This window comes from Pelophylax lessonae, assembly GCF_965119305.1.
Source record: "Pelophylax lessonae genome assembly, chromosome: 6".
In the NCBI taxonomy this organism is placed as follows: domain Eukaryota; kingdom Metazoa; phylum Chordata; class Amphibia; order Anura; family Ranidae; genus Pelophylax; species Pelophylax lessonae.
In genome coordinates this window covers 53,644,835-53,669,872 of record NC_138773.1, presented here as the reverse complement: position 1 = coordinate 53,669,872, position 25,038 = coordinate 53,644,835, and the positions used below count along the sequence as shown (strand labels likewise).

Genomic DNA, 25,038 nt, shown 5'->3' with positions numbered 1-25,038 from the left:
CTCTACTGCATGCAGGCAGCTCACAGAAGTGGATGCACATGCAGCGGCTGCACAGTAAGTGACATGCAGGCACCGTGCGGTCAGATCTGTGCACCCACACCTGCCCGCATGTCAAAGTTTTTGACATGCAACTGTGTACATGCACTTCTATTGGCTGCCTGGACGTAGCTCCAAGGTGGATGCACACGCAGCAAAAAGGGAGGGCGAGTTTTGGCATCCACCTGAATAAGCACTAAGAGAAACATTTGAACGGAGAAAAAAAAGGCAGCTATTTTATGAATCTTCACAATTTCATGAATTTTTATTACTCACCTTGAATGACCTTGTGCTGTACCAGATCTCTTCCATTCCAAAACCACAGAAAAGCAGACTAGATTACCCTTCCCTGGTCAGGTGTTTGGCACAAACTTGTCCTCGCTGCATTGGGAATATCAGCATTGTGTGGCGATTTAGTGCAACAGATAGAGATTTGGGTTACCAATACAGATTTCAATCAACATATTGTTGAACCAGTGCAAATGGCTGGCACCAAACTAGATTTATAATGTAGCTAAATCTAAACATTGTATTTAGCTGTAGGATCAAGTACTTACCCAGCTGATCTAATAGTAAGTACTGCTCAGGCTTTGAGGACATCCCAAAGCTGCAGTTTCTCGCTTGCAGGCACGTTGCCAATTCAGATGGGTCCAAGCTGACCAGTCACATACATCTTACTGTTTTAATTGCCGAATGGCAAGAGGTAATACTAAAACTTAGAGGTCACATCTTATTGTTTCCATCAGGGAAATAATGATAACACAGCGTGCCCAACAAGCACACCTGTTATTGCAGTATTTGAAAAAGGGAAATTAAATGTGGACTTAAGCTTTAAAATGAAATCGGTCAGCCACTAAGGAAGGCTAGGTGGACCAATCCAGTTGTGCTCAACAAGGAAATTCTACCCTGGAGTTGCCTGGTTCATGTTCCACTGTGTCTATGGAATGACTATTATATTAAAGAAATTCAGCAGGGACCAGATGTCAATTGTGGCACGGTGTGGCTCTGCACCCTCTCCTATTGGTAAGCAGAATATTGTCTGAGCGCAAAAAAGCTGCTTAAGAGCACAGAAAAGATTCAAGCCATCTCAACACTGGTGCAATTTAGAATTAAAGTAAAAGAAAACTGCCATGGATTTGTGCAAATATATATATATTAAAAAAAAAAAGAAAAAGAAAAGACAGCTTGCATAGAAAACATTTACAGTGTACAATGAAATTAAAAAGCTTAAAAGAAAAAAAAAAAAAAAAAAAAAAAAAAAAAAAACAGATACAGGTGCTTATGAAGTTATGTGCAGCTACCCGAATACCTTTCATACGTTTCCAGTTAAAGTAATAATAGCAGCAGTAAGGACAAAGATTCAAGCATTGAACCTATTAACTGTTCATTAAATTGTAGCTCCCAGCAATCACTGCTGGAAAGGCTCAGTCTAATCTACAGCACACTGGCTTACATGCCCCAAACCTAAAGAAAAAAAAGGTAGAAACACAGCACACTTGCATGTTAAATGGGCAGCTTCAGTCACTCAAATATGGCAGATGTGCTACCCATGTAGACAATTCTCTCCCACTACAAATCTCTCTAAATGACTGCTGCACCCTGCAGAAACACAATCACTTTAAGGAAGGATAGGGGCAAATAAATGGAGAGGTCAGTCCAAATGCAAATTTTCAGATCCAGGAAGAGTGAATTTAGCGTCTGCAACGAAAAAATGTTATACTCCAACTGCAGGATGTTAAGTAGATGCCCTACAAAAGGTTTCTAGGGACCTGTCAAAGCCCGGAAAAAGAGGGATGTTTTGTTTTGACATGTGTTTGGCCATTTTATTTTTTCCTGTTGTCAATAACCACCTTTATTAAAAAAAACTGATACCTCCCCCCTTTGTGCTGGTGACTTTGTATACCTGGATTCTAAATGTTGGCTTCCCGAGTTGGTGGGTACATGTTTATTGTAGAGAGCAGCTTAACTGGAGCCACTGTGCCCTATGTGAATTTGTGTCACCTTCAACCATAATCCTTAGGCGGAGTGGAATCTTCCACCTCAAATCACACATGTATCAAATTAGTGGAGAATTCAGTCCAAAAGCAATTTTTGCAAACCAGGGAGAGTTAACATTTAGCAACCGCAAGAGAAAAAAAGTTAGGCTCCAGCTGTGAGATTTTAAGTGGGTACTTTACAAGGGTACCTGGTAACTCCCAGTCCAGGTAAGCAGAAGTGTCATTTCTGTCTAAAAATGTACAGCCAGTTCCTTTTTTTTTTTGCATAGCACACCGCCTGCTCAGTATAATGAGCAGTTGCTGACTCTCGACCACCATGTTTGCAGTTTGAGTCCCACAAAATTGGTAAACATGGGATCCAAAAAAACAAAAAAATTAAATCCACATCCTAGTTTCTTCTGATTGTTAAGAGACAAGAAAATATTTCACAATATACTGACTTAGAAAGTGCAGGTAGCAATATAATTTCTCATATGGAGATTTGTTGAAACACTTGGCAAACAGACTATAAAATTTCACCTCGAGTGGCCACTAGTCTTGTGCCGCTGGCTAGCTTGGAAAGTTCCATAGTACAATGAGGGCATTTAAGATAGCAAGGCGTTTCACTTGTTTAACAATGACTCTGGATTGGAAAAGATCAGATACAGGCAGTATCCTATCTCTTCTATATCGTCCTCAGTCAAACAAGAAAATAAATTGACTGCATCGTCAAAATAACAGGGGAGGAACCCCTGATCCAAGTATCCAATGAGAGCCTCAATGACTTGCAGAAATCGATCAGACAAAGCAGCCTCTGTCCACTCAGAGGACTCGTTATTGATGTGCAGGAGGACATGCCTTAGTTGGGTTGAGGAAAGCTGAGTGAGACCGGGATGCTTTCTGCATAAGCTTTTAAAAATCTGGAGGCACTTTTGTCTGACCCCGGAGTCGGCACTGTCCAGCTCTTGGAGCCGGCTAGTTTCTTCACGGTAGAAGCTTCTGTGCCAAAGGTTTTCTGCAGGAGCTGTTGAGTGAGAGTAAGCCAGCAGGACAATGTCTTTGGTTGCAGCCATCGGGAGAATGTCAATCACTAGTGTGAAGTCACTGTGGGTCACTTCCAGTTTAAGGACATCCGGATTAATGACTGGCCTTATGGCACACTCGAACACTGTTCCTATGGCTGGCCAGTTGATAGACCCAACAATTATCTTGTGCAAGGACTCAACAATTGTTCTAGTGGAGAGATAGCCCCCCAGCATGAACCGATCCCAGGGACTGCTTCCCCTAGCTGTGTACTCTAGGTTGACCCGTTTAATCATCCAGAACCGAGGATCATTAAGGATAGTGGTCTGTCCTGGTACAAAAGTCCACAAATGGGGCTCCAAGATCAGAGGTAGCAATAAGCATGTGTGGTCTATGCAGGCTACGGCCAGTTCATTACCCAGCGACCCCCCCAGCTGCAGGGCAGAGAAAGGCATTTCTGGGTGCTTGGCCCTAAGAAACTCCTGCAGCTCGTTCCTGATGTCCAGCACCAGCTGTCTGACTGCTTCGGTCCGAGATTCCGACACACATGCTTCAACTCTGTAATAATCCAAGAGCATCTCCTGCAGCGTAAAGCAGATGGGGGTCTTCTTTACGTCAATGGGGACATTCTCCTGAGTAACAGCAGTGGCATCTGTAAATGGCAATGGGAAAAAGATGAAATTAGGAATTTCAGAAAAAATATAAAAGTTCACCTGCAGAAGTAAACAGGGGGCACGCAGAGGTGACTGGTAAAGCATTGTGATGCCTTCCAGAGCGTCCCAGAAAACATGAGGAAACACTTTGGTGCCTTTTCGAACATTCCATGAAACACCCGCCCATCCCCTCCTGCATCTTACTATTGGCCGATGAAGCCACCAATCGTAGTTCAGGATCAATGAAAGACAGACAGACGCATACTTCTTTTGGGTCAGTAAAATAGAAAGCATTAAAGTCAATGAATCAACAGAACAGTAAGGCAGCTCATCAATGGCAACTTAGCATCTGTATAATGCTCCCAGAGAGCATCTTTAGTAATCAGTAGATCGAGGCATCTAAAATTGTATGTATTTTCCTAAAGTAGAACTAAAAGGCAAAATACTTATTTTTTTTCCATTTTGGATAGAATTAGGGAGGGTTATAACCAGTGTCCGGTTTTAATTTGCCATCTGTGTCCCATTTTTTTTAAATCTTTATTTTAACTTTTCAAAAACATATACATGAATAAAAAATGGGTAGAAAACATAGGAAAAATGATGATCATTTGACTAGGTAACATCAACCCACAAAGGCCCAATCCTAAGGGCATCAAGACAGTTCCATGAAATAGGCTATTCCCCTGTGCATAGCCCCTAGAACTAAATGTCGAAGGCTACAGAGAAGATTGGGTATGGTGGCAAAGAAAGAGGAGAAGACCGGTTGATGAACCAGCATATGTAGAGGGGTGGGGGGGGGGGGGGTGAGAAGGGAATAGGGAGGAAGGGTAAAGGAACAACAGAGGAAATAAGGATGGTCTGAAGGTCTCAAAATCCTATAGTGGTACTTGACCATGGGCTAACACAGGATCATCTTCTGCGAGGATGGCCAAAAGCGGTCACCTAACCAGGAGCTTGTGTACCAGTGGGAGGTGAGGCATGACCGCCTAGGTCTCCACCAGTATATTATGTACACACACTGCCCATTTGGTGTAGAATTTTTCGTACCGATCCCTGCACCTCGCCATCCACTCCTCCGCTGCCATGATTTCGTTTACCAATTTTGTCAAAGCTGCAAGGCTGGGCACCGCCGACTGCCTCCAATGTATCGGGACCAGTCGGCGGGCACCGTTCAAGGAGATGCGGCAGCACACTTTTCTTCTAAGGGGAAAGGACGGAAGTGTCGTGGGTCATCCGGGACGTCCATGTCCAGGATCGCCAAGATCTGTGCCCGTATGTCCAGCCAGAAAGGCAGCAGACGCAGACACTCCCACCATATATGTAGGAAGGAGCCCCGACCCCCACAGCCTCTCCAGCAGCGATCCGATAGGCCCAGGTAGATCTGTGCGAGCCGGGAGGGCACTCTGTACCATCTGGTGAGTACTTTGTACCCATTCTCCTGCATCCTCGTATCTACCGTGCTAGAGTGTGTCAGGTGGTACATATGGGACAGTTGCTGTTCAGAAAAGGTGCACTGTAAGTCTCTCCCACTCCTGCACAAACCGGGGTTTGGACGCATTGTCATCCGGGCACAGAAGCCGATACAGCAGTGCTATGGAGTGCTGAATCAGGTCCTTGGATATGCAAAGCTTCTCATAAGGAGACATCGATGGCGGGGAGCGAACTACATCCAACATTGGATGTAGAAAGTGAGTTGGCAATAACGTCAAAAATCCATAGGGCATCTACCATACCTTTCCCGGAGCTCCGATAAAGGCAATATCGCCGCCTTCTGGACAAAGCGGCCACACCGTGTCTCCCCACCCGACGCCCAGGTGCCAAAGAAGGAAACATCACTCCCCAGGAAGGAACCACGGGAACCTCCTAAGGGGCGCCAGGGGGGGGGGGGGGGAGACCGCTAGCGACAGCTGCAGTTTTTTTTTTGACAGCATCCCAAACCTGCAGGGTATGTATGGTGGCAGGGGAAGCCAGTGGAGAGAGTCCCCTATGTTCTCCTGTGAGCCATGGAGCATGGGACAAGTTCCTGCTGGCCATGAATTTCTCCATGGGGACCCAGAGCTTGTTCTGGACATGGTGGTGTCAGTCCAGAACCCTCTGTAAGGCAATCTCTTCAATCTGTATCCCCTTCACTTGTCCCAAAACCAAAAAAGGAAGCGAGATGGAATTCCTCCAAAGTGAAGGAATCTGATGTAGGTTACCAGAACATGTGCCCCCAGTGGAAGATTTCCCCTCAATTACCACTCTGAAGACAACCCAACAATGTGGCACTTTCTTTCACAAATAACAAAACCTCTCTAATGGGTGCATAGACAGCAATAAAAACCTGACAGGGATTTTAATCTCTCCCCATTCTATCTGGAAAAAAAAGAACGCATTTAGCTATACTTTTAATGGCTCCTGTGGGCCTTCCTATTGAACCCTTAAAGTGAATGTAGAGATTAAAAGTTTTTTTTACCTTCACGCATTCTCTGCATTAAAAGAGAAGTTCAGGAATGTAAGATAACAAAAAGGTCATACTAGGAGGATGCAGCATCGGTCTCCCATGCTGCATCGGTCCCCTGTCATCCCTAAAACCGAGAACTGAGCAAAGACCTGACTGTCAATTACTGGCTCTCTTCTCTGCCCCTCCAGCGTTTACTGAAGCATTGGGCTGTGAAGGGAGGGAGGGGGGGGGGGGGTGGTGGTTGGCTTAGTCTTCCAGGGGCTTGCTGAGAGGCTGAGTCAGCTGCCGGTCCAAGGTGGGAAAAAAATCCCAACTTTAAGTTTGGGATCCACCTAGATGCCTGGACCAGCAGCTGCCTTAGCCTCTCAGCAAGCCAAGGACACGGTTTAGTGATGTCAGCGGACTTTGGCCCACTGTCGGCTGAAAACAGGAGTGTGGAACTAAGTAACTCCTTTAAGGTAAAACACATTTAATGTGCAGCTCTCCTCCCCCCTCAATACTTACCTGAGCCAAATGTTGATCCAGTGCTGTGCCCAAGAGCAGCCCTCTCCCCCACTCAGACAGCAGTGGGAGCCATTGCCTCCTGCTGCTGTTAATCAAGGCCTGTGAGTGGGGGAGGGGCCAAGGTGCGCTCTGTGTCTATTGACACACGGAGCACGAATCGGGTGCAATTCAGGTGAAAGGGGGGCAAAAGTGTTTGAGGGGGACCCCAGAAAAAAAAAAAAGAATTGGGGCTGTTCAGACCAGGTAAGTATAACATGTTTGTTATTTTACAAAAATATTAAGCGACTGAAATTTTACACTTTCAATATAATCTAAGACATCATTAACCAATAGGAAGGCTCAAGAGATGGTGGTGTCAAGTCACCTTGTAAACTTTCAGCTGCCTAATCTTGGGATCTACAGATCATTTTGACATGCAAATTTGACTATAGGTAACCGCTACTTGGTTTCTGTATGTCTGATCTCTGCTTGGTTTAACTTTAGGGAACTTCTCAAGTTTTGTGATAGGTTTCCATAGAATGATAATTTTACTTTAAAACAAACAGACCTTTAGCCGGCTGGCTGGGCTCTGGGGGTGGTAATGAAGCACGGAGATCGGCGCGATTTGTATTCCGCGGAAGTTTTGGAGAGGCCTTTAACAAAACAGCTTCTTTCCAGCTCTCCTCAAAGGACTTCTGCTCTGCTTTCATCTCTGGGTCTTTCTCATCGGGAGGAGAGGCTGCCCGGTCAATAAGCTGTAGAAGACAAGAGGATGAGGTGCTAAATGGTGCCGAGTAAAGCTCCAGTGTTCTTTTCAACTACGGCACACAATGAGAACCTACTTTCTCCATGCTTCCCTGACATTCTCAGCATAACAAATATTCTGCACATGCAGCTGCCTAAATATTCCCTACAATAGAATCTAGAATGTCTGCTACAATATTTGAAAAGCCCAAATTTATATAATATACATTTTTTTTTTTAAATCCTTCGCACTCCGATGTCATCACTTACAATGCAGGACAAGCAGTCCTGCATTGTAAGTGAAGATGTTGTGGGCCTGCCCTCCATCTGGGACATCAGGATAGAAGAGGAGAGTGCTGGCCTAGTTAGGAATAAGGGATGAGGATGGGCTTTTTAATGGTAACCTGGACAAAAAAAAAAAAAAACACATTACTGCAAAGGTAGTTTTTACATTTCCAGTGTCTGGGGTATATAAAAAAAAAAAAAAAAAAAAAAAATTGACTGCCACCACGTCTCCAGTAACTACACATCTAATAAACCCCTCCCCACACCAACGTGAGGACTAGAATTCATGGGAGTTTTAAGGCAAGTGATCTCTCAAAGAAATAAAATTGCATACACAAATATTAAAATGCAACATTTTATTAGCAGAAAGCCATCAGACCACTCATAGCCATGGGTAGTCTGATGATTCTATGCTAATAAAGTATTGCCTTTTAATATTTGTGTATGCAATCTTATTTCTTTAAAAGCCCTGTTGTCTCTAGTCCCTCTCTTTGAAGAGGGGGAAGTGTTTTTTAATGTATGTATGTATATATATATATATATATATATATATATATATATCTCAACTTCTGGGGGACCAGTCAAACTTGGTGGGAAAAGGCCGCGAGATCGAAGGATAAGTAAGTACATCTGCTTTTTAATGGTACCCTAGGCCAAAATGAACATTTAACTCCTGCACTGAGGGGGGAAGTGCTAATGCACGGGTAGTTTTTAAGTGATCCTTGCGATCCGCTTTAAGAAAACAGTAGTGTGGGGGGTCTAAAACTGGACATCTGTTTTCCTGCCTTGCTGCACATACAGTCATGGCCAAAAACATTGGCACCCGTGCATTTCTGTCAGATAATGCACCACTTCGCCCAGAAAATTGTTGCAATTACAAATGTTTAAGCATTCTCGTGTTCATTTCTTTTGTTTGTATTAGTAGGACACAAAGTGGAGACACAAAAAGCCAAATCTGACACATTGCACGCAAAACTCCAAAAATGGACTGGACAAAAATTATTGGCACCCTCAATTTAGCACAACCCTTGGAAAAGATAACTGGAATCAATTGCTTCCTGTAACCATCAATGAGTTTCTTACACCCCTTTACTGGAATTTTGGACCACTCTTCTTTCACGAACTGCTCCAAGTCTCTGAGATTGGAAGGGTTCCTTTTTCCAACAGCTGTTATGGAGCTGTGCCATAACCGGATACAATGTTTACCAGGGTTACAAGTAAGAGCCGGTTCATACTGGGGCGACTTGGTCGCCTGCCATAGATTAGCACAGGACCCGTTCTAATAGGAGCGACACAAGTCGCTCCGACTTAGAAAAAGGGTCCTGTACTACTTTGGGGCGACCTGCATTGACTTCAATGATATGAAGTCCGTGCATGTCGCTCCGAGGTCAGGGTGCGCGCTGTGCACCGCGACTTCACAGGTCGCCCCGGCAAGTCGGGTCGCCTGTATGTGAACCGGCTCTAAATGTGTTTATTATGGAGACGGTGTCACATAAGGCATAACATAGGACATAGCTCACTCGATTTGCCTTGAGAAAGGGACTTTAAGAGGCCCCAAAACATCAGTTTCCTATATCTTATATGAAGCTGTCTTCACAATAAACACATGAAATGCATTAAAGTGCTGGCAAATCGACATCTGCTTAACTGCATCCAAGTTATCCCTTGACACGGGCTGATTTCTGACAAATATTTCTATGATCCAACCAATAGCATGCTGCCACATACTAATTCTTACCCGTTTTACAGCCAGTGTGGCAATACCAAGCATGGCGGCTCCTCCAACACCGAGCACCAGTCTGGCATTGGCCAACAGAAAGTCCAACACACTGCCAATCCCATCGTCACCTTTTTTTCCTTTTTTCTGAAGCTGCATTTCTGCCATCCTAAGACTGTAAAAACAAGAAAAAGATTCAAAATGTAGCTAAAAATCTATAGGAGAGAAAGACAACACAAGCAGCCAGTGAGCTTTGCTGCAGGAAAGCATGCTGATAGTAGCAGAGAGCAGAAGTGAGCTCAATACTGAGCTGCTTCTCCTTCATTGTCCACTGTCTAGTCACAGGCTGGAGCTGCACGATTCGGGATAAAATGAGAAACACAATTTTTTTGCTTAGAATAAAGATCACGATTCAGCTTTCACACTTAAAGTTGGCTCTTTTTTTTTTTTTTCTTATTGAAGTGAATTTTTTCCCCCCAAAAAAATAAAAAAATTGTTTGAAAGACTACTGCGCAAATGCAGTGTGACATAAAATATTGCAACAATCGCCATTTTATTCTCGAAGGTCTGTGCAATAAAAAAAAAAAAAATGTATATAAATGTTTGGGGGTTCCAAGTAATTTTCTAGCAAAAAAAAATATAAAATTTTACCTCGTAAGCAACAAGTGCCAGAAAAAGGCTCAGTCTTTAAGTGGTTAAACTGCCCTCATTTGCAGACCAAAGTTCATTCTTTTGATCTCTAAAAGAACCAAATGATACAATGTTACTTTTAATCTCTCAGCACCAAGCAATGTTGTGCTAAATTTTGGGCTGCTTTTTCTTTTTTTTGCCTTTCAACAGCTGTGAGCAGAGAACTGCTCTGCACCCGTTACATGATTTTTGGAAACGATGGATTACAACTGACGGGGTTGAACCGAGATCGCAGTTTTTTTAACGATAAAATTATGCAGCTCCAAGTACCTTTCCTTGCTAGACAGAGCTGTGCTGTCTGGCAAAGCAGTGTAGATCACACGACAGGATGGGCAGAAATACCAATCCTTTTGCAGGTAAACCTGCTCTTATATGCAGCTCGGTTTTAGGAATGCTACGTATGCTGCATAAGCCATGTTATTACTATTACTCCAAGCTTTCAGCGGCTGAGCACACATAGTAACATTTTCATTGCATGACGCAAGATATCAGCAATCAGCACAAAAAGAACCAGCAGATAACTCTGGCAGGCAGCCATGACTCAGGAGAGGTGCAGCACATTCCTGGGAGCAGATAATAACCACCCCAGGTACCTGGGCCCCGTCCAGAGTATCAGTCTTATAATAGTTAACCTGTGTGTACTGTAAACTGTTATTAAAATCAGAGGCATGTCAACAATCTGACAAAGCTGGATTCTTGTTTGCTTCCGTTACTTATTTACATAAATCGGTAAAGGGTTCAATAATGTTCACAAAGCAAAATGAAGGTCCTGAGTCACAGGAAGGAGTGACTTCACACAATGTATATAGAAAAATTAGCTGCTTTACCTTTTAACTGTATAAAAACATCCTATCTTATAATGTAACGGAGAGGGCTGGGAGTTTTGTTTACTATAAATAGTCCTGTATGTACTGTGCTGGCATATCTCCATTATCAGTTGTAAACCAGATTTGCACGCTGTCTGTCCTAACTAAAGGTTACAAATATCAAGGTTTGGGTGGTGCAGTGTGTGGTAATGCGCTTACTTCCTTCCTGTCTAAATCGCTGTCAGTAAAATGAAGAGTAACCCTTACTTCCTGTTCTGTCTGAGACTTGTAATGTAGACTGAAAAAAAAAAGGAAGGGAGGGATACTCACCTTACTTGATAACTAATGCCTCGATATCTAGAAATAAAATCTAGCAGACAATACTTTTTTCCCAAAACGAGGGTGCGTAACCCGCACCATAGCAAATTGGTCTAAAACCAATTAAAGGTGAATACCTCAAGAGAGAAAAATGAGAAAACTCCCCAGTGGTCACTTGTCCAATTACTCTTCTTACTTCCTGTCTATAGGATAGCTGTGAGACAAAACAGGAAGTGAGGGATATTCTTCTGACTTCCTGTCTATATGCGAGGTATCAGAAAGAACAGGAAGTAATAGAATACTCATATACACCAATCAGGCATAACATTATGACCACCCAGCACAACCCATTGAAGTATGGACTCCACTAGACCTCTGAAGGTATGCTGTGGAATCTGGCAAAAAGCCGTCAGTAGCAGATCCTTTAAGTCCTAACAGTTGAGCAACGGGGCATTGGCACATATTTATTTCTTCTCCGTATGTGTCACCAGCACCTTTGTTACTTTTCAGTCAGAACGAAGGGCAAGGGTCCTTGGGCCTACTCTGAAGTCTAGGGGAAAAGGATGTGTGGCCTTAGGGTTCCTTCCTCCCCTGGGGGGGGGGGGGGGGTAATCAGTGGTTGGCTTTTGGCTGATCATGAGGTCATGAGGAGATGTAAGAGAAGCTCAGTGTTGGAACCAGAGGGACATTACATGTTCATAATTCTGAGCAAAGGCTCACTGCAAGACAACTATTGGCAAACGTATTAGCATGCACACAAAACATAAGTGCATGAGAACATGCATGTCCTGTATGGGTGGCCTATTTAAGCTGGACTATGACATGAATGGATTGCTGAGTGGTCTTTAGCTAGTTTCTGCTTTACCTGAGGCTTGACCTCCCATACCTGCTTACCTTACAAGTTGACATGTCTTTTGGATTTCTACTTGCCTGCTGTGTGCTTGACTTGTATTCTGACACTGTTCCTGTCTTGCGTTCCTGTACCTCGCTGCCTGACTGTGTACCGATCCTGGCTTGTATCCCGACTGCCTCTACCTGATGTTCCCATGCCTCCTTGCCACAGTGTGTACTGATCCCGGCATGTAGCCTGATGTTTCTGTGCCTCGCTGCCAGACTATGTACCAATTCCGGCTTGTATTCTGACTCTGCCACTACCTCATGTTCCCATGCCTCGCAGTCAGACTGTACTAATCCAGGCTTGTATCCTGACTCTGCCTCTACCTGATGTCCCCATGCCTCGCTGCCCGACTGTGTACTGATCCTGGCTTGTATCCTGACTCCGCTTCTACCTGATGTTCCTGTACCCTGCTACCCGGCTGTGTACGGATCCTGGTTTGTATCCTGACTCTGCCTCTACCTGATATGTTCCAGTACCTCGCTGCCGGGCTTTTGATGACCTTTTGGCTTGTGTCCTGGCTATTCTCCAGTGTGCCGATCAAGAGTCATGGTGTTCTTGTTTCTTGCCTGGTGATCTACAGTCTTCTGCTTCCTGCAAACACCAGTCGGTGCTGCCCATTACATCTGCCCTCACACCTCCTACCATCACTACCAGGGGTGTTGGACAAGATCTGCAAGAGAGGCCCCCACTTCAGCTTGATCTCCAGGTGTTAATTGACAGGAGAGGGGTCCACCAGACCTGCTGGCTTGGTGGTCTTGAGGGTGCTTTATCCTTCAGGAGCCTTGAAAAGGGGGTCAAGTAAACACCTCAAACTATTCTTGATTTCATCAGACAATGGCACATTATTCCATTGCTCGGTGGTCCAGTTCTGATGCTCATGTGGCCATTGTAGGCACTTTTGGCTGTGAGTCAGCATGGGCACCCTGACTGGTATGTAGCTGCACAGCCCCATACTGCAATGCTCTGTGTGTACTGACACCTTTCTATTGGAACCAGCAATAACTTATTCAGCAATCTGAGTTACAGTAGTTCTTCTTTTGGATTGGACTACACAGGTCAGCCCTTTTCCTCTCACATGCATCAATGAGCCTTGGCTACCCAGGACCCTGTTGCTGATTCCTATGTTTTTCCTCCTGGAGACTCACTGGATATTATATAATCTTTTTACAAAACAGATTACATAATTTTACAATGACTTTAACCAAGGTTTATTTTTAGGATTACAGAATGTCATAGTGCTGACTCCTGAGCTGACAGGGGGAGAGGAGAAGAGAAGACAGGGGACACAAAAACTTTTTAAAAAATATTTTATTGTTTTATTCCAGGTTTTTTTTTAAACCTAGAGAGGGGTAAATGACACAGCACAAGGACTGTGCTGTCTATCATGCTTTAAAAGGATCAGGGTGTATTTTTTTCTTTAAGGGTTATAACCACTTTAAGATTATCACTGTACATACCGTAAATAAATAAGACATCCCCTGAAAATAAGCCCTAGTGTGTTTTTTGTAACCAAAATTAATATAAGACCCGGTCTTCTTGTCGGGGAAACACGGTATAATATATATATATACACACACACACACACACACACACACACACACACATAATGGATATCAAAAGTCTACACACCCCTGTGAGGAGGACAGCGGGGGATCGCAGGGAAGGGGAGTAACATTCTGGGGTAATCCTGAGTGTGGCTCGGGGTTACCGCTTTTGGTACTGAGAGTTGACCCCGAGCCACACTCGGGAATACCGCCAGGGAGGTTAAAGGTATCAGTCAGGAGAAGGGTACAAAAGAATTTCCAAGGCATTAGATCTACCATGGAACACAGTGAAAACAGTCATCATCAAGTGGAGAAAATATGTTACAACAGTGACATTACCAAGAACTGGACGTCCCTCCAAAATTGATGAAAATATGAGAAGAAAACTGGTCAGGGAGGCCAAGAAGCCTAAAGCAACAATAAAGGAGCTGCAGGAATATCTGGCAAGTACTGGCTGTATGGTACATGTGACAACAATCTCCCGTATTCTTCATATGTCTGGGCTATGGGGTAGAGTGGTAAGATGGAAGCCTTTTCTTACCAAGAAAAACATCCAAGCTCGGCCTAAAATTGCAAAAACACATCTGAAGTCTCCCAAAAAGCATGTGGGAAAATGGGTTATGGTCTGATGAAACCAAGGTTGAGCTTTTTGCCCATAATTCCAAAATATATGTTTGGTGCAAAACCAGACTGCACATCACCAAAATAACACCATACCCCACAGTGAAGCATGGTGGTGGCAGGATCATGCTTTGGGGTTGTTTTTCTTCAGCTGGAACAGGGGTTTTAGTCAAGATATAGGTAATTCTAAACAGTTCCAAATACCAGTCAATATTGGCAAAAAACCTTCAGGCTTCTGCTAGAAAGCTGAACATGAAGATGAACTTCATCTTTCAGCATGACAATGACCCAAAGCATACATCCAAATAAAGGAATGGCTCCACCAGAAGATTAAAAGTTTTGGAATGACCCATCCAGAGCCCAGACCTGAATCTGAATGAAAATCTGTGGGGTGATCTGAAGAGGGCTGTGCACAGGAGATGCCCTCGCAATCTGACAGATTTGGAGTGTTTTTGCAAAGAAGAGTGGGCAAATAATGCCAAGTCTGGATGTGCCATGCTGATAGACTCATACTCCAAAAGACTGAGTGCTGTAATAAAATCAAAAGGTGCTTCAGTTTAAGGGTGTGCACACTTCTGCAACCATATTTTAGTTTTTTATTTTTACTTTCCTCCACCTAAGTGACGGTTCACATGTGCGATGACAGACATCGCATGATTCGGATCGCACTGCTGTGCAGATCACATGCGAGGTCTGTGCGATGCAAATTCAGCTATACAGATTGTATGGTTGAATTTGCATCGAATTTGGACAGAACATGCACAGGACCCTTTTTTTTGGGTCCGCAGCAGAATCGGATTACATGGGTGTTCACAGCTATGTGATCCTAATCATGTCCGAACTGACCATTCACACTGCGATATGCGAACTGATCTGGGGGGGGGGGGGGCATTAACTTTGTATTGACACCCCCAGCGATTTGCATACGGCAGTGTGAACTGCCTGCGAGTTTAATGCAGTGCGGAAAAGAGAGTTTAATTCAATACGGGACCAGCAGTGGATTCACAGGGTTCCCGCATCGCATATATGTGAACCGGGACTAAAAGATTTCATTCTGGTTTATAGGTCACATTAAAAGGTAGAAAAGTTCTGAAATTATTTATCTTTGGCTCATTTTTTTTTACATCACAGAAACCTGACATTTTATTAGGAGTGTGTAGACTTTTTATATCCGCTGTAGTTATTATTGACTTATATTGCGTCACACTTTACAATAATATATATCAAATGATTACAGACTGATAAATAAGTTGTACTGATTTCCCAGCAGGCCCAATAGAGGGGCATAGAACTCTTCCTATTACCCACCGATGACACCACCCCACTGGGGGGCGCTGCAGGGTCACTCACCCCTCTATGTTCCCTGGACGGTGGGAACACATGCAGACCCCCCCTATAGAGAGGTGAAGCCGGGTCTCCGGTGCTGTCAGAGCTCCCAGGCTGAATGAGTCTCACCTCGGTTTGCCCTGCCCCCGTCTCTCCGGGGTCCACACTCACCCGCTGCCCCGGCCCGTTCCGCAGCCAGCAGTCGCTTTCTCCTCCCTCTCCTTCTTTACCACCGCCTCCAGCTGTCCGCACGTAGCAGAGCATTCTGCCCAATCACAGCTCTCCATCGACCAACCAATCGCGTGCCTCCCGCCGGCGCCGCCAATCGCAGCGTTCATGTGGAACTATCGCTCCAATCACCAGTCAGGAGGCGCGGAGCAGCCAATGAGAGTCGCCGTGATATCATAAAAACATCTGACGTTTAGAGGGCGGGGGGAAAAAAATAGAACCCTCGCTCCACCAATGAGAGAGAGAGACGTCACCTGCGCGCCGCTGATTAACCCATTAGACGCACACGGGACTTAAAGAGAACCAGTCACTGATCACAATCACACCTACACAGTCACATACGTTTTTTAACCTAAGATGGTCGCATGCTCCAACCCGTGATATAAAGAAATGATTAGGACTCACTCACTGACAGGTCCTCTTTGACAGTGGGTGACAGCTGCGGCGTTGATTGGCGGTGAGGGTTGGGTAGGCGGGGCTTGGTGGACGCAGGGCTAGGGTGCGGCTGCTGCGAGGGTAGAGTGAGCGGAGGGGGCGTGGTTTGGGTTCTTCCTGTCGCCGCCGCCTCAGCCTCTGAGAGTAGACAGACCCTCCCTGACACCGGACATGGCGGCCACCGGGGTGCTGCCCTTCATACGGGGGGTAGACCTGAGCGGCAATGACTTCAAGGTGAGCCCTATACCTTAGAACAGTCTGCCTGTCATGGGGGGAGGGGAAGATATATAGCAGGACTTCCAGGGACACCCTCTGCTCTGATCCCTGGCCTACAATACAATATATTATATTATGAATCCCTATGGTGCTGTCATAGGCTGTGGTTCTGTACAACATTGACAAGCAGACTAGGGCGGTGTCACCCAGATTCTCAGGGACGCGTTTCAATCGGGGCGATCAAAATTTTCCAATACGTCCGATCGTTATTTTTTTGGGTGCCACAAAGAGTCAGCTGACCCCCGCTAAAGTGAAGAAAAATTTATTTTTGGGGGGGTTGGGTGAGAACCGCTGTTTGTGTCCCCACTGGGGAGATTTACCCTGACTTCCTGTCCTGGTGACTACCCTGGAAATGAGGGGGGAATCCTATTACCATGAACCCAGGCAGCAGTAAGAAGAGCTGAACTTTTTCTGTGCTAAAAAATGGTTAATATTCTACTTTAACCACTTCAGCACCGGAAGATTTATCCTCCTTCCCAACCACGCCATTTTTAGTGATACAGCACTGCATTACTTTAACTGACAGTTGCGCGATCGTGCGACGCTGTACCCAAATAAAATGGATGTTCTTTTTTTCCCCCACAAATAGAGATTTATTTTGGTGGTATTTGATCACCTGTGCGGTTTTTGTTTTTTGCGCTATAAACAAAAAAAGAGCAACAATTCTGAGAAAAAAAAAAAAAAAAAACTTTCTGCTATAAAACATTACCAAAAAAAAATTAAAAATCGAATTTCTTCATCAGTTTAGACCAATGTGTATTCTGCTACATATTTTTGGTAAAGAAAATCCCAATATTTTTTATATCAATTTTATATTATAAAATATTATAAAAAAAAACGATATCGATTGGATTGCTCAAAAGTTATAGCGACTACAAACTAAGGGCTATTTTTATGACTTTTTATATATATATATACACACACACACACACACACACACACACACACACACACACACACACACACATATATATATATATATATCTATATATCTATATATATATATATATATATATATATATATCTCTTTTTTTTTTTACTATTCATGGCGATCAGTGACTTAAAACAGGACTACAACATTGCGGCGGACAAATCGGACACTAACTGACACTTTTGTGGGGACCAGTGACACTAATACAGTGATCAGTGCAAAAAAAAATGCACTGCCACTGTACTAATGACACTGGCAGGGAAGGGGTTAACATCAGGGGCGATCAAAGGGTTAAATGTGTCCATAGGGGGTGCTTTCTAACTGTGTGGGAGGTGCTTGTACTGTAAGAATACTGAAGAAAGGAAAACACTGCTCCAGGTGTATAGTGTGTGGTAATTGCCAGGAGATAGGATATACCATAGAGTGCTGGCCCCGGCCCGCCTCCGTGGGAACACTTATAGAAAAAGAAATAGCCGCACATCCAGGGATTCCAATAAGTTTAAAATACCTTTAATTCCAAAATGTTGCAAGTGATGACACCAACATGAAGTCTTGGTGTCATCACTTGCAACATTTTGGAATTAAAGGCATTTGAAACTTATTGGAATCCCTGGATGTGCGGCTATTTCTTTTTCTATAAGTGTACTGTAAGAAGACAGAGATCCGTGTTCCGGCTTAACAGGAACACAGTATCTCTGTCTTCTCCAGTCACAGAAGGGCGATCTGCCTTGTTTACTGCCATTCTGTCTGTCTCAGGAACGATTGGCGGGTCCCGGCGGATGTTGGGTCTGCAAGACCCGCTGATTGGCTGCCGCTGTGTCCAATCACAGCGGAAGTAGGTTGAAAAAGGTAGAAAAAACAATCACGTATAGGTATGTGATTTCACGCTAACGGGCCGCCCTGCTGCAGTACATGTATGTGGGCAGTCCTTAAGCAGTAAAAAAAGAGGAAGAGCTTCCCTGGTGAAAGCATCCATTTCACCCCCCCCCCCCGATCCCTCCTGTGACTCATGACCCCGGAAGCAACACTACTTCCGGGGTCACAGCTGTCATTCCTCTGCCAGCTGTTTAAGCATGATCTGTGTTTGAATAGCTGCATTGAAGGGAAGGGGAGACAGTGCAGAGGGGGGGTCTAAAAGACTTCCAGTGTCTCTATTAGAGGTGCACCAAATGGGAACTTTTGTGCCGAAACTAACAAAAATTTAGAATGCACTTAACCAAAACTAGAAAAATGACAGTTTTTAAAATCTATATTTATTTAAATATTGTATTATATTAGACTTTTTATTAATATGATAATTTTAAATGAATATGAATTCATTGTCGGCCATTACTGCCACCCTTTAGCGCAAGAAAAGCTCAAGAAAAATGTATCCCTTTAAATTCTATGTATGTCCCCACATTGGTCCGTTGTGGTGTTAAATATTTTGCTTGCTGCATTTTTGGTCTGTTAAAAAAACTGCACCAAAAACGTACCTTATCATTGAAATGCATTGAAAACGCAGCAAGAACGCATCAATAATGTACCCTGTTACGTTTTTTTGATGTGGTTTTTTTAACCACTTCCAGACCGCCCACCGTGTATTTACGTCACTACTTTGATGTTAAATACCGGAGTTATGTCCGCAACGGTGGATTCACCACGGGATCACTTTTATGGGCGCCGGTAGAGGTGCCCCCTGCCCTCCCGCCGCTTCCTGGAGCCGTCGGTAGTGGGGAAAACGATCCGGTCCTTTCAGGTGCTGTGCAGGAAGTCGAGTAAGGGAAAGATGGCCCCCACTTTACTCTATGGCAGGGGTCTCCAAACTACGGCCCTCCAGTTGTTCAGGAACTACAATTCCCATCATGCTTAGTCATAGCTGTGAATGTCAGGGTTTTACAATGCCTCATGGGATGTGTAGTTCCGCAACAGCTGGAGAGCCGTAGTTTGAGGATCCCTGCTCTATGGCTTTGGAGGACCGGAGCGATGTCATATAGCCTTAAACAGCCTATTTGTTTTTTTTGAGTTAAAAACAAAAAAATTACTTTTTTTTTATTGCTTTTTGGTGTAGATGTGAGGGTTTTTTTGACCCCAGATCTCACATTAAAGAGGACCTGACCTGCTTATTTCTATTACAAGAGATGTTTACATTCCTTGCAATAGGAATAAAAGAGATCAAAAACATTTTATTAAAGGGACAGCTTAAAAGTAAAATTAATAAGAAAAAAATAATAAAAAATTTAAAGCGCCCTGCCCCTCTGAGCTCGCGCACAGGAACGCATACGCAAGTCGCGCCCACATATGTAAACGGTGTTGAAACCACACATGTGGGGTATCACCGCGATCGTTAGAGCAGTAGCAATAATTCCTGCATTAGACCTCTTCTGTAACTCTAAACTGGTAACCTGTAGAAAGTTCTAAAGTGTCGATTTTTAGGTATCGTAGTTTGTCGCCATTCCACGAGCATGCACAGATTTGAAGCATGACATGTTGGGTATCCATTTACTCGGCGTAACATTATGTTTCACATTATAGAAAAAAATTGGGCTAACTTTACAGTTTTCTTATTTTTTTAATTCAAAAAATTTATTTTTTTCCAAAAAATTGCATTTGTAAGACCGCTGCGCAAATACAGTGTGACATAAAGTATTGCAACAATCTCCATTTTATTCTCTAGGGTCTTTGCTAAAAAAAAATTCTATAATGCTTGGGGCTTCTAAGTAATTTTCTAGCAAAAAATACTCATTTTAACTTGTTAACAACAAATGTCAGAAATCCCTATGAAAAACAAACCATCAGCACGGTAATATCACGTGCCTTTTCAAATTTGCGGCAAAATTGCATGCCTATCTGGCACCATGTTAGCCTCCTTTTGATAGAAATAGAGTTAAAAGAAAAAAATTATATATATATATATATATATATATATATATATATATATATATATATATATATATATATATATAATCTCAAACATAAAAATATAAAAAAAAAACTTAAAATTATAAAACAAATAAAAATAGTTACATTTTATTTTTTAAAGCCCCCCTGTCACCTTCGCACACATCCCATAGAAAAAGCACAGCGTAGGGAGAGCACATGCAATGCATGTAAACATCAATTGCGCCACACATGTGAGGTATTGTCTTGAATGTTAATAAGTAATAATTCTAGGGCCATCATTCATGGTTAGCTCTAAACGGAATACCTGTAATGACATATTAAAGCCTCGCCTATGGAGAATTTTGGGTACCATCATTTTTTTTTTTTTTTTGCAAGCGCCCACAGTTTTGAGACCTGACACGTTTGAGATCTATTTGCTCGATTCAACCCAGTCTTTTATATTTTTCCCAAAAATTGGGTTTATTCATTGTTACATTTTTACTAAAATTCATTTTATTCTAGTTTGATAAATAACTGAGCAAATATTGAGTGAAAAAACCACCACCATTTTATTCGCCAGGGTCTATGTTTTCAGAGAATATATATATTTTAGGGGGTTTACAGTCATTTCTAGCAACAAAATGCAGATTTTATTTAACATGTGCCAAAAATTTTAAACTGCCCGATAGACAAGTGGTTAAAGAAATAAGGAAGTGAAGGTTTGCTGTAACAGAAATATAGTCAGTAACATTGTAAGAAATATGTAGCAGCTGTAATATACAATAGGAGAACAGCCCTACTTATACAATGTATCTGTCCTATGTATCCATCCATCCAGCATTAGTTCAAAGTTCAAGCCAATTCTGACATTCCTATCTTACATGTAAAAATCATCATTTTTTTTTCTTTTGCTAGACAGTTACTCAGAACCCCCAAACAATATATATTTATTTTTAGCAGAGACCCTAAAGAATAAAATGGTGGTCATTTGGTATTTATGTCACATGGTATTTGCGCAGCAGTTTTTTAAACCCAATTTTTTGGGAAAATACACAATTTAAATGAATGTGAATGCAAAAAAATGTGATATATAATTCAATCTTTTGGTAAAATGTAAAATATGATGTTACGCTGAGTAAATAGATACCCAACATGTCACACTTTAAAATTGCGCACACCCGTGGAACGGCGCCAAGCTATGGTACTTAAAAATCTCCATAGGCAACGCTTTCAAAATCTTTACAGGTTACCAGTTTAGAGTTACAAAGGAGCTCTAGAACTAGAATTATTGTTCTCGCTATAAGGTTTACGGCAATACCTCATGTGTGGTACGTATGCATTCGCTTTTGCACATGAGCACGAAGGGACGGGGCGCTTTACATTTTTTATTTTTACACTGTCCCTTAAATGATTTCTATCACTTTTATTCCTATCATAAGAAATGTGTACATCCCTTGTAATAGAAATAAGGCATGACAGGTCCTCTTTATGGAGATATCTGGGGTCTAGAAGACCCCACATCTTTCCTCTACCCTGGAATGCATGAGATAAAAAAAAATAAAAATAATAATCTCTGCTTTTCAGGAAAAAAAAAGCCGTGTTTACATCTGCCTTCGCCAGAAGTGATGTCATGATGTCACTTTACCGGCCTCCCAGGATCTTAGAGATGGCCGGGGACAGCCAGCTCTATAGTAACCAGGCAGCACTGCTGGATTGGATCCCAGGCTTTCCGATCGCATGGGAGAACCTGATGAGGCTCACTCATGGGCACCACAGGGTTACCTCCTCCTCCTGCTGCCTGCAAAAGCAATCCAACAGCTAATTAGCTGCTGGGAGGGCTTTTAAAGGAGATGGAATTGCCGGCTAAAAAAGGTACTTGGATGATGCCTGTAGCTGTGTATAATGTCTTCAAGTCCAGGATGTCCTATGACGTCCTACGGGCAGGAAGTGTTTATTGGTGGCCACACAGGCCTGAGCTTTTTTTTTATTCTATTTATGTGCAATTCACTTAAAACAATCCAATCTGCAAATAATCAAAAAGCCATAACTTCCCTTCCAATTGGTTTTTGATTAGATTTGATCAAACTGGGCAGGATATCATCAATTGTTTTGCATTAATTGGCAGCACTTTACTGATGAATACAATCATATATTGATGGGATTACATGGTGGAAACAGATGCAATCGATAATTTATGATTGTGAGATTTTAACTATCATTTGAAATTAGGGATGCACCGGTCCCGATCCAGATGCCAATCTTTTGCTTTGTGAAATCGCCGATCCAGAGTCCGATCGGGAAGAACTGTTTTGTGAGCTTATAACAAAATAATACTTCCGGATCGGTATCGGCAGATACCTTTATAACATTGTGCATTTAAGAGGTTAAACTTCCCTCCTCTGGCAGATGGAACGAAAAGATACATTGTATGCATTGTGTTTACTTAACTGGGAGAGTTGAAAGGCATTTGCAGGAGGCTCTTTTTTTTTTTTTTTTTTTCTTTGACAGCTGTTCTCTGCTCCCTCACAGTAATGTAAAGAGCAAAACCGGATCGGCCCGTGGATCTGTTAATTTTACCAATCCCCCCGATCCAGCTATTATGACCATATCGGCGCCGATATCCGATCCTAATATCGGATCGGTGCATCCCTATTTGAAATATACTTCCCTGTTTGTCCTATCGATTGAATGAGTTGTTTGCTATAAATTGTTCCTATCAGAAGAGATTAATTGGAAAATAATTTGATTATTTATCAAAGCTGTATTACTGTCATGGTGCTTAAACTTTAACCACTTCAGCTCTGGAAGGTTTTACCCCCTTAATGACCAGGCCATTTTTGCGATATGCCACTAAGTTGCGTTAACTGACAATTGCGCGATCATGCAAAGCTGTACCCAAATACAATTGATGTCCTGTTTTTCCCACAAATAGAGCTTTTTTTTTTTGGTGGTATTTGATCACCTCTGCGGTTTTTAGTTTTTGCTCTATAAACAAAAAAAGAGCGTTGGGGTGGGGGCGACTCCTCTGGTCTGGGCGCCGGGGTGGGGGACGACTCCTCTGGTCTGGGCGTCAGACAATCCCTAGGCTTGGCTTACACCACAGGCAATCCCTAGGCCTGGCCAGAGCCTGCAGGCTGCCTCCAGTAAGCGCTATGACACTATGGAGGCTGCACAGCATCCCCAATCGCTAATCAGCTAAAATGGCCCCGGACATTCAGACGACGGGACGCCCAGACATCGTGGCCTGGGTTGCCTAGAAAGTCTAATCAGTGGTCTCTTGGCTGCCAGCCATGCACAATGAGGACGGTCCTGAACTTGAAGTTTTGAGAGGCAGGGCTAACTGCTCTAGATCTCTCTCTAAAAGGAACACATTTTTTGTGGTGCAATTATTAATTTATTTTTTTTTGCCTCTGTGCCTTCCTGTTCAGATGACATCCGCTGACCCATTTAGAGTTCTTGCAGGTAAGGAAGGAAAATCTTCCTAATGGAATCACAGACAGAAATTAAAACCTTTCTGGAAATGCTAAATATTGTCCAATCTATTCAAAACTAAAGCTGGCCTTACATGCTGCAGTTTTTTTCCGTTCAGCTAGAAAAACTGAACCGATTTGAATGTGTGGATGGAGGAATCCCTCCCGCAGAGCTATTGTACGAGGGGTCTTCAAAATGTTTCTGGACTTTTGTAATATTCAATAGATTTGTATAAAAGTGCGGAAACTTTTTGTAGAACCCTCGTGTTTTCACAACGGGGAGACATCCCCGAATTTGAGAATATCAAACGCCTCTGAAAAGCTGTCCAAGCATGGATCCCTTTTCAGAGTAGCGGCAGTCCTTACCACTAATGTGAACTAGTTCTTGATACAGCACAGCGGGTTTCCACACACACATGCACGAATGCAGTGGGGTGCCCATGTACTGGAAGCTGACGGCATGTGCACTTTTATTGCTGTCACAAGCAATGTAAACATCCTTGTGACAGTAATAGGCAGAGACAGGTACTCTTTATGGAGGGATCAGGGTTTATAAGACCCCAAACCCCTCCTCTGCACTTAAAAGCATTCAAAACGCCAAGTTTGGCTGTTTTGAATACTGTCTTTTTTTTTTTTTTTTTTTTTTTTTTAATCTGTCACCTTTAAGGCTCCAGTAACTGGAAGTGATGTCATGACATCGCTTCCGGGTTAGTACTTGGGAGACCTGATCAGAAACAATTCTGGCTTTGTTCAGGTCTTCGGCAAGCTGGCGGATGTGTTGTCTGGTCACTCGGGCTCCCAGTGGGACGGCAGTCACGGGTGGAGCGGCGGAAGGGGAGAACGCCCCCTCCCCCTGCTTGTAATACCAGCCGAGCGGCTGCTTAGCCGCATCGGTTGGTATTACAAGAAAGCCGGCCATCGGCTCTAAAAAACGGTATCAGGGTGATGCCTGCTGCAGGCATCACCTTGGTACAACCCCTTGAAGCAATATCGGTAATATCGGAAAGTTTGTGACTGATAAAAGTAAATATCAGTCGACCCCCCTACCAAGGTAGCATGGAAGAGGGGCCTTGTGTTGCTGTTAGACCCCTTTCACACTTGTGTGACCTAAAATTCGATTTTGCCGCGATTTTGACTGGACTTAACCACTTAAGCCCCGGAGGATTTGGCTGCTAAACGACCAGGGGGTATTTTGCGATTCGGCACTGCGTGACTTTAACTGACAATTGCGCGGTCGTGCGACGCTGTACCTAAACGAATTTGGCGTCCTTTT

At 43.3% G+C, this 25,038-nt stretch overlaps 2 protein-coding genes across 3 annotated transcripts in view; one reads left to right on the top strand and one right to left on the bottom strand.

Moving 5' to 3' along the window:
- Positions 1–2,407: 2,407 nt before the first annotated feature.
- Positions 2,408–15,852, bottom strand: MIEF2 (mitochondrial elongation factor 2). The gene is made up of 4 exons (XM_082260616.1): positions 15,735–15,852; positions 9,382–9,535; positions 7,183–7,369; positions 2,408–3,687 (listed from the first exon to the last, which is right to left on the bottom strand). Exons 1-4 carry the CDS (start codon positions 15,848–15,850, stop codon positions 2,636–2,638), a joined length of 1,509 nt encoding a protein of 502 aa, XP_082116742.1. The 5' UTR covers positions 15,851–15,852; the 3' UTR covers positions 2,408–2,635.
- Positions 15,853–16,318: 466 nt separating this feature from the next.
- Positions 16,319–25,038, top strand: part of FLII (FLII actin remodeling protein) — a 60,044-nt gene continuing 51,324 nt past the window's right edge. For both annotated transcript variants that reach the window (XM_082260260.1, XM_082260259.1), the window contains exon 1: positions 16,319–16,460. In XM_082260260.1, coding sequence (XP_082116386.1) covers positions 16,398–16,460 — 63 coding nt within the window. In that variant the 5' untranslated portion in view covers positions 16,319–16,397. The remainder of the gene's footprint in view (positions 16,461–25,038) is intronic.

What these genes read in the sequence shown, in the direction of transcription:
- MIEF2 (XM_082260616.1), bottom strand. Translation starts at nt 15,850, where the DNA reads ATGGAGAGCTGTGATTGGGCAGAATGCTCTGCTACGTGCGGACAGCTG. An exon ending in CCACACTGGCTGTAAAACGG is followed by an intron (nt 7,370 to 9,381) that starts GTAAGAATTAGT and finishes TGTCTTCTACAG; the next exon opens with CTTATTGACCGGGCAGCCTC. An exon ending in GCCCAGCCAGCCGGCTAAAG is followed by an intron (nt 3,688 to 7,182) that starts GTCTGTTTGTTT and finishes TGCCATTTACAG; the next exon opens with ATGCCACTGCTGTTACTCAG.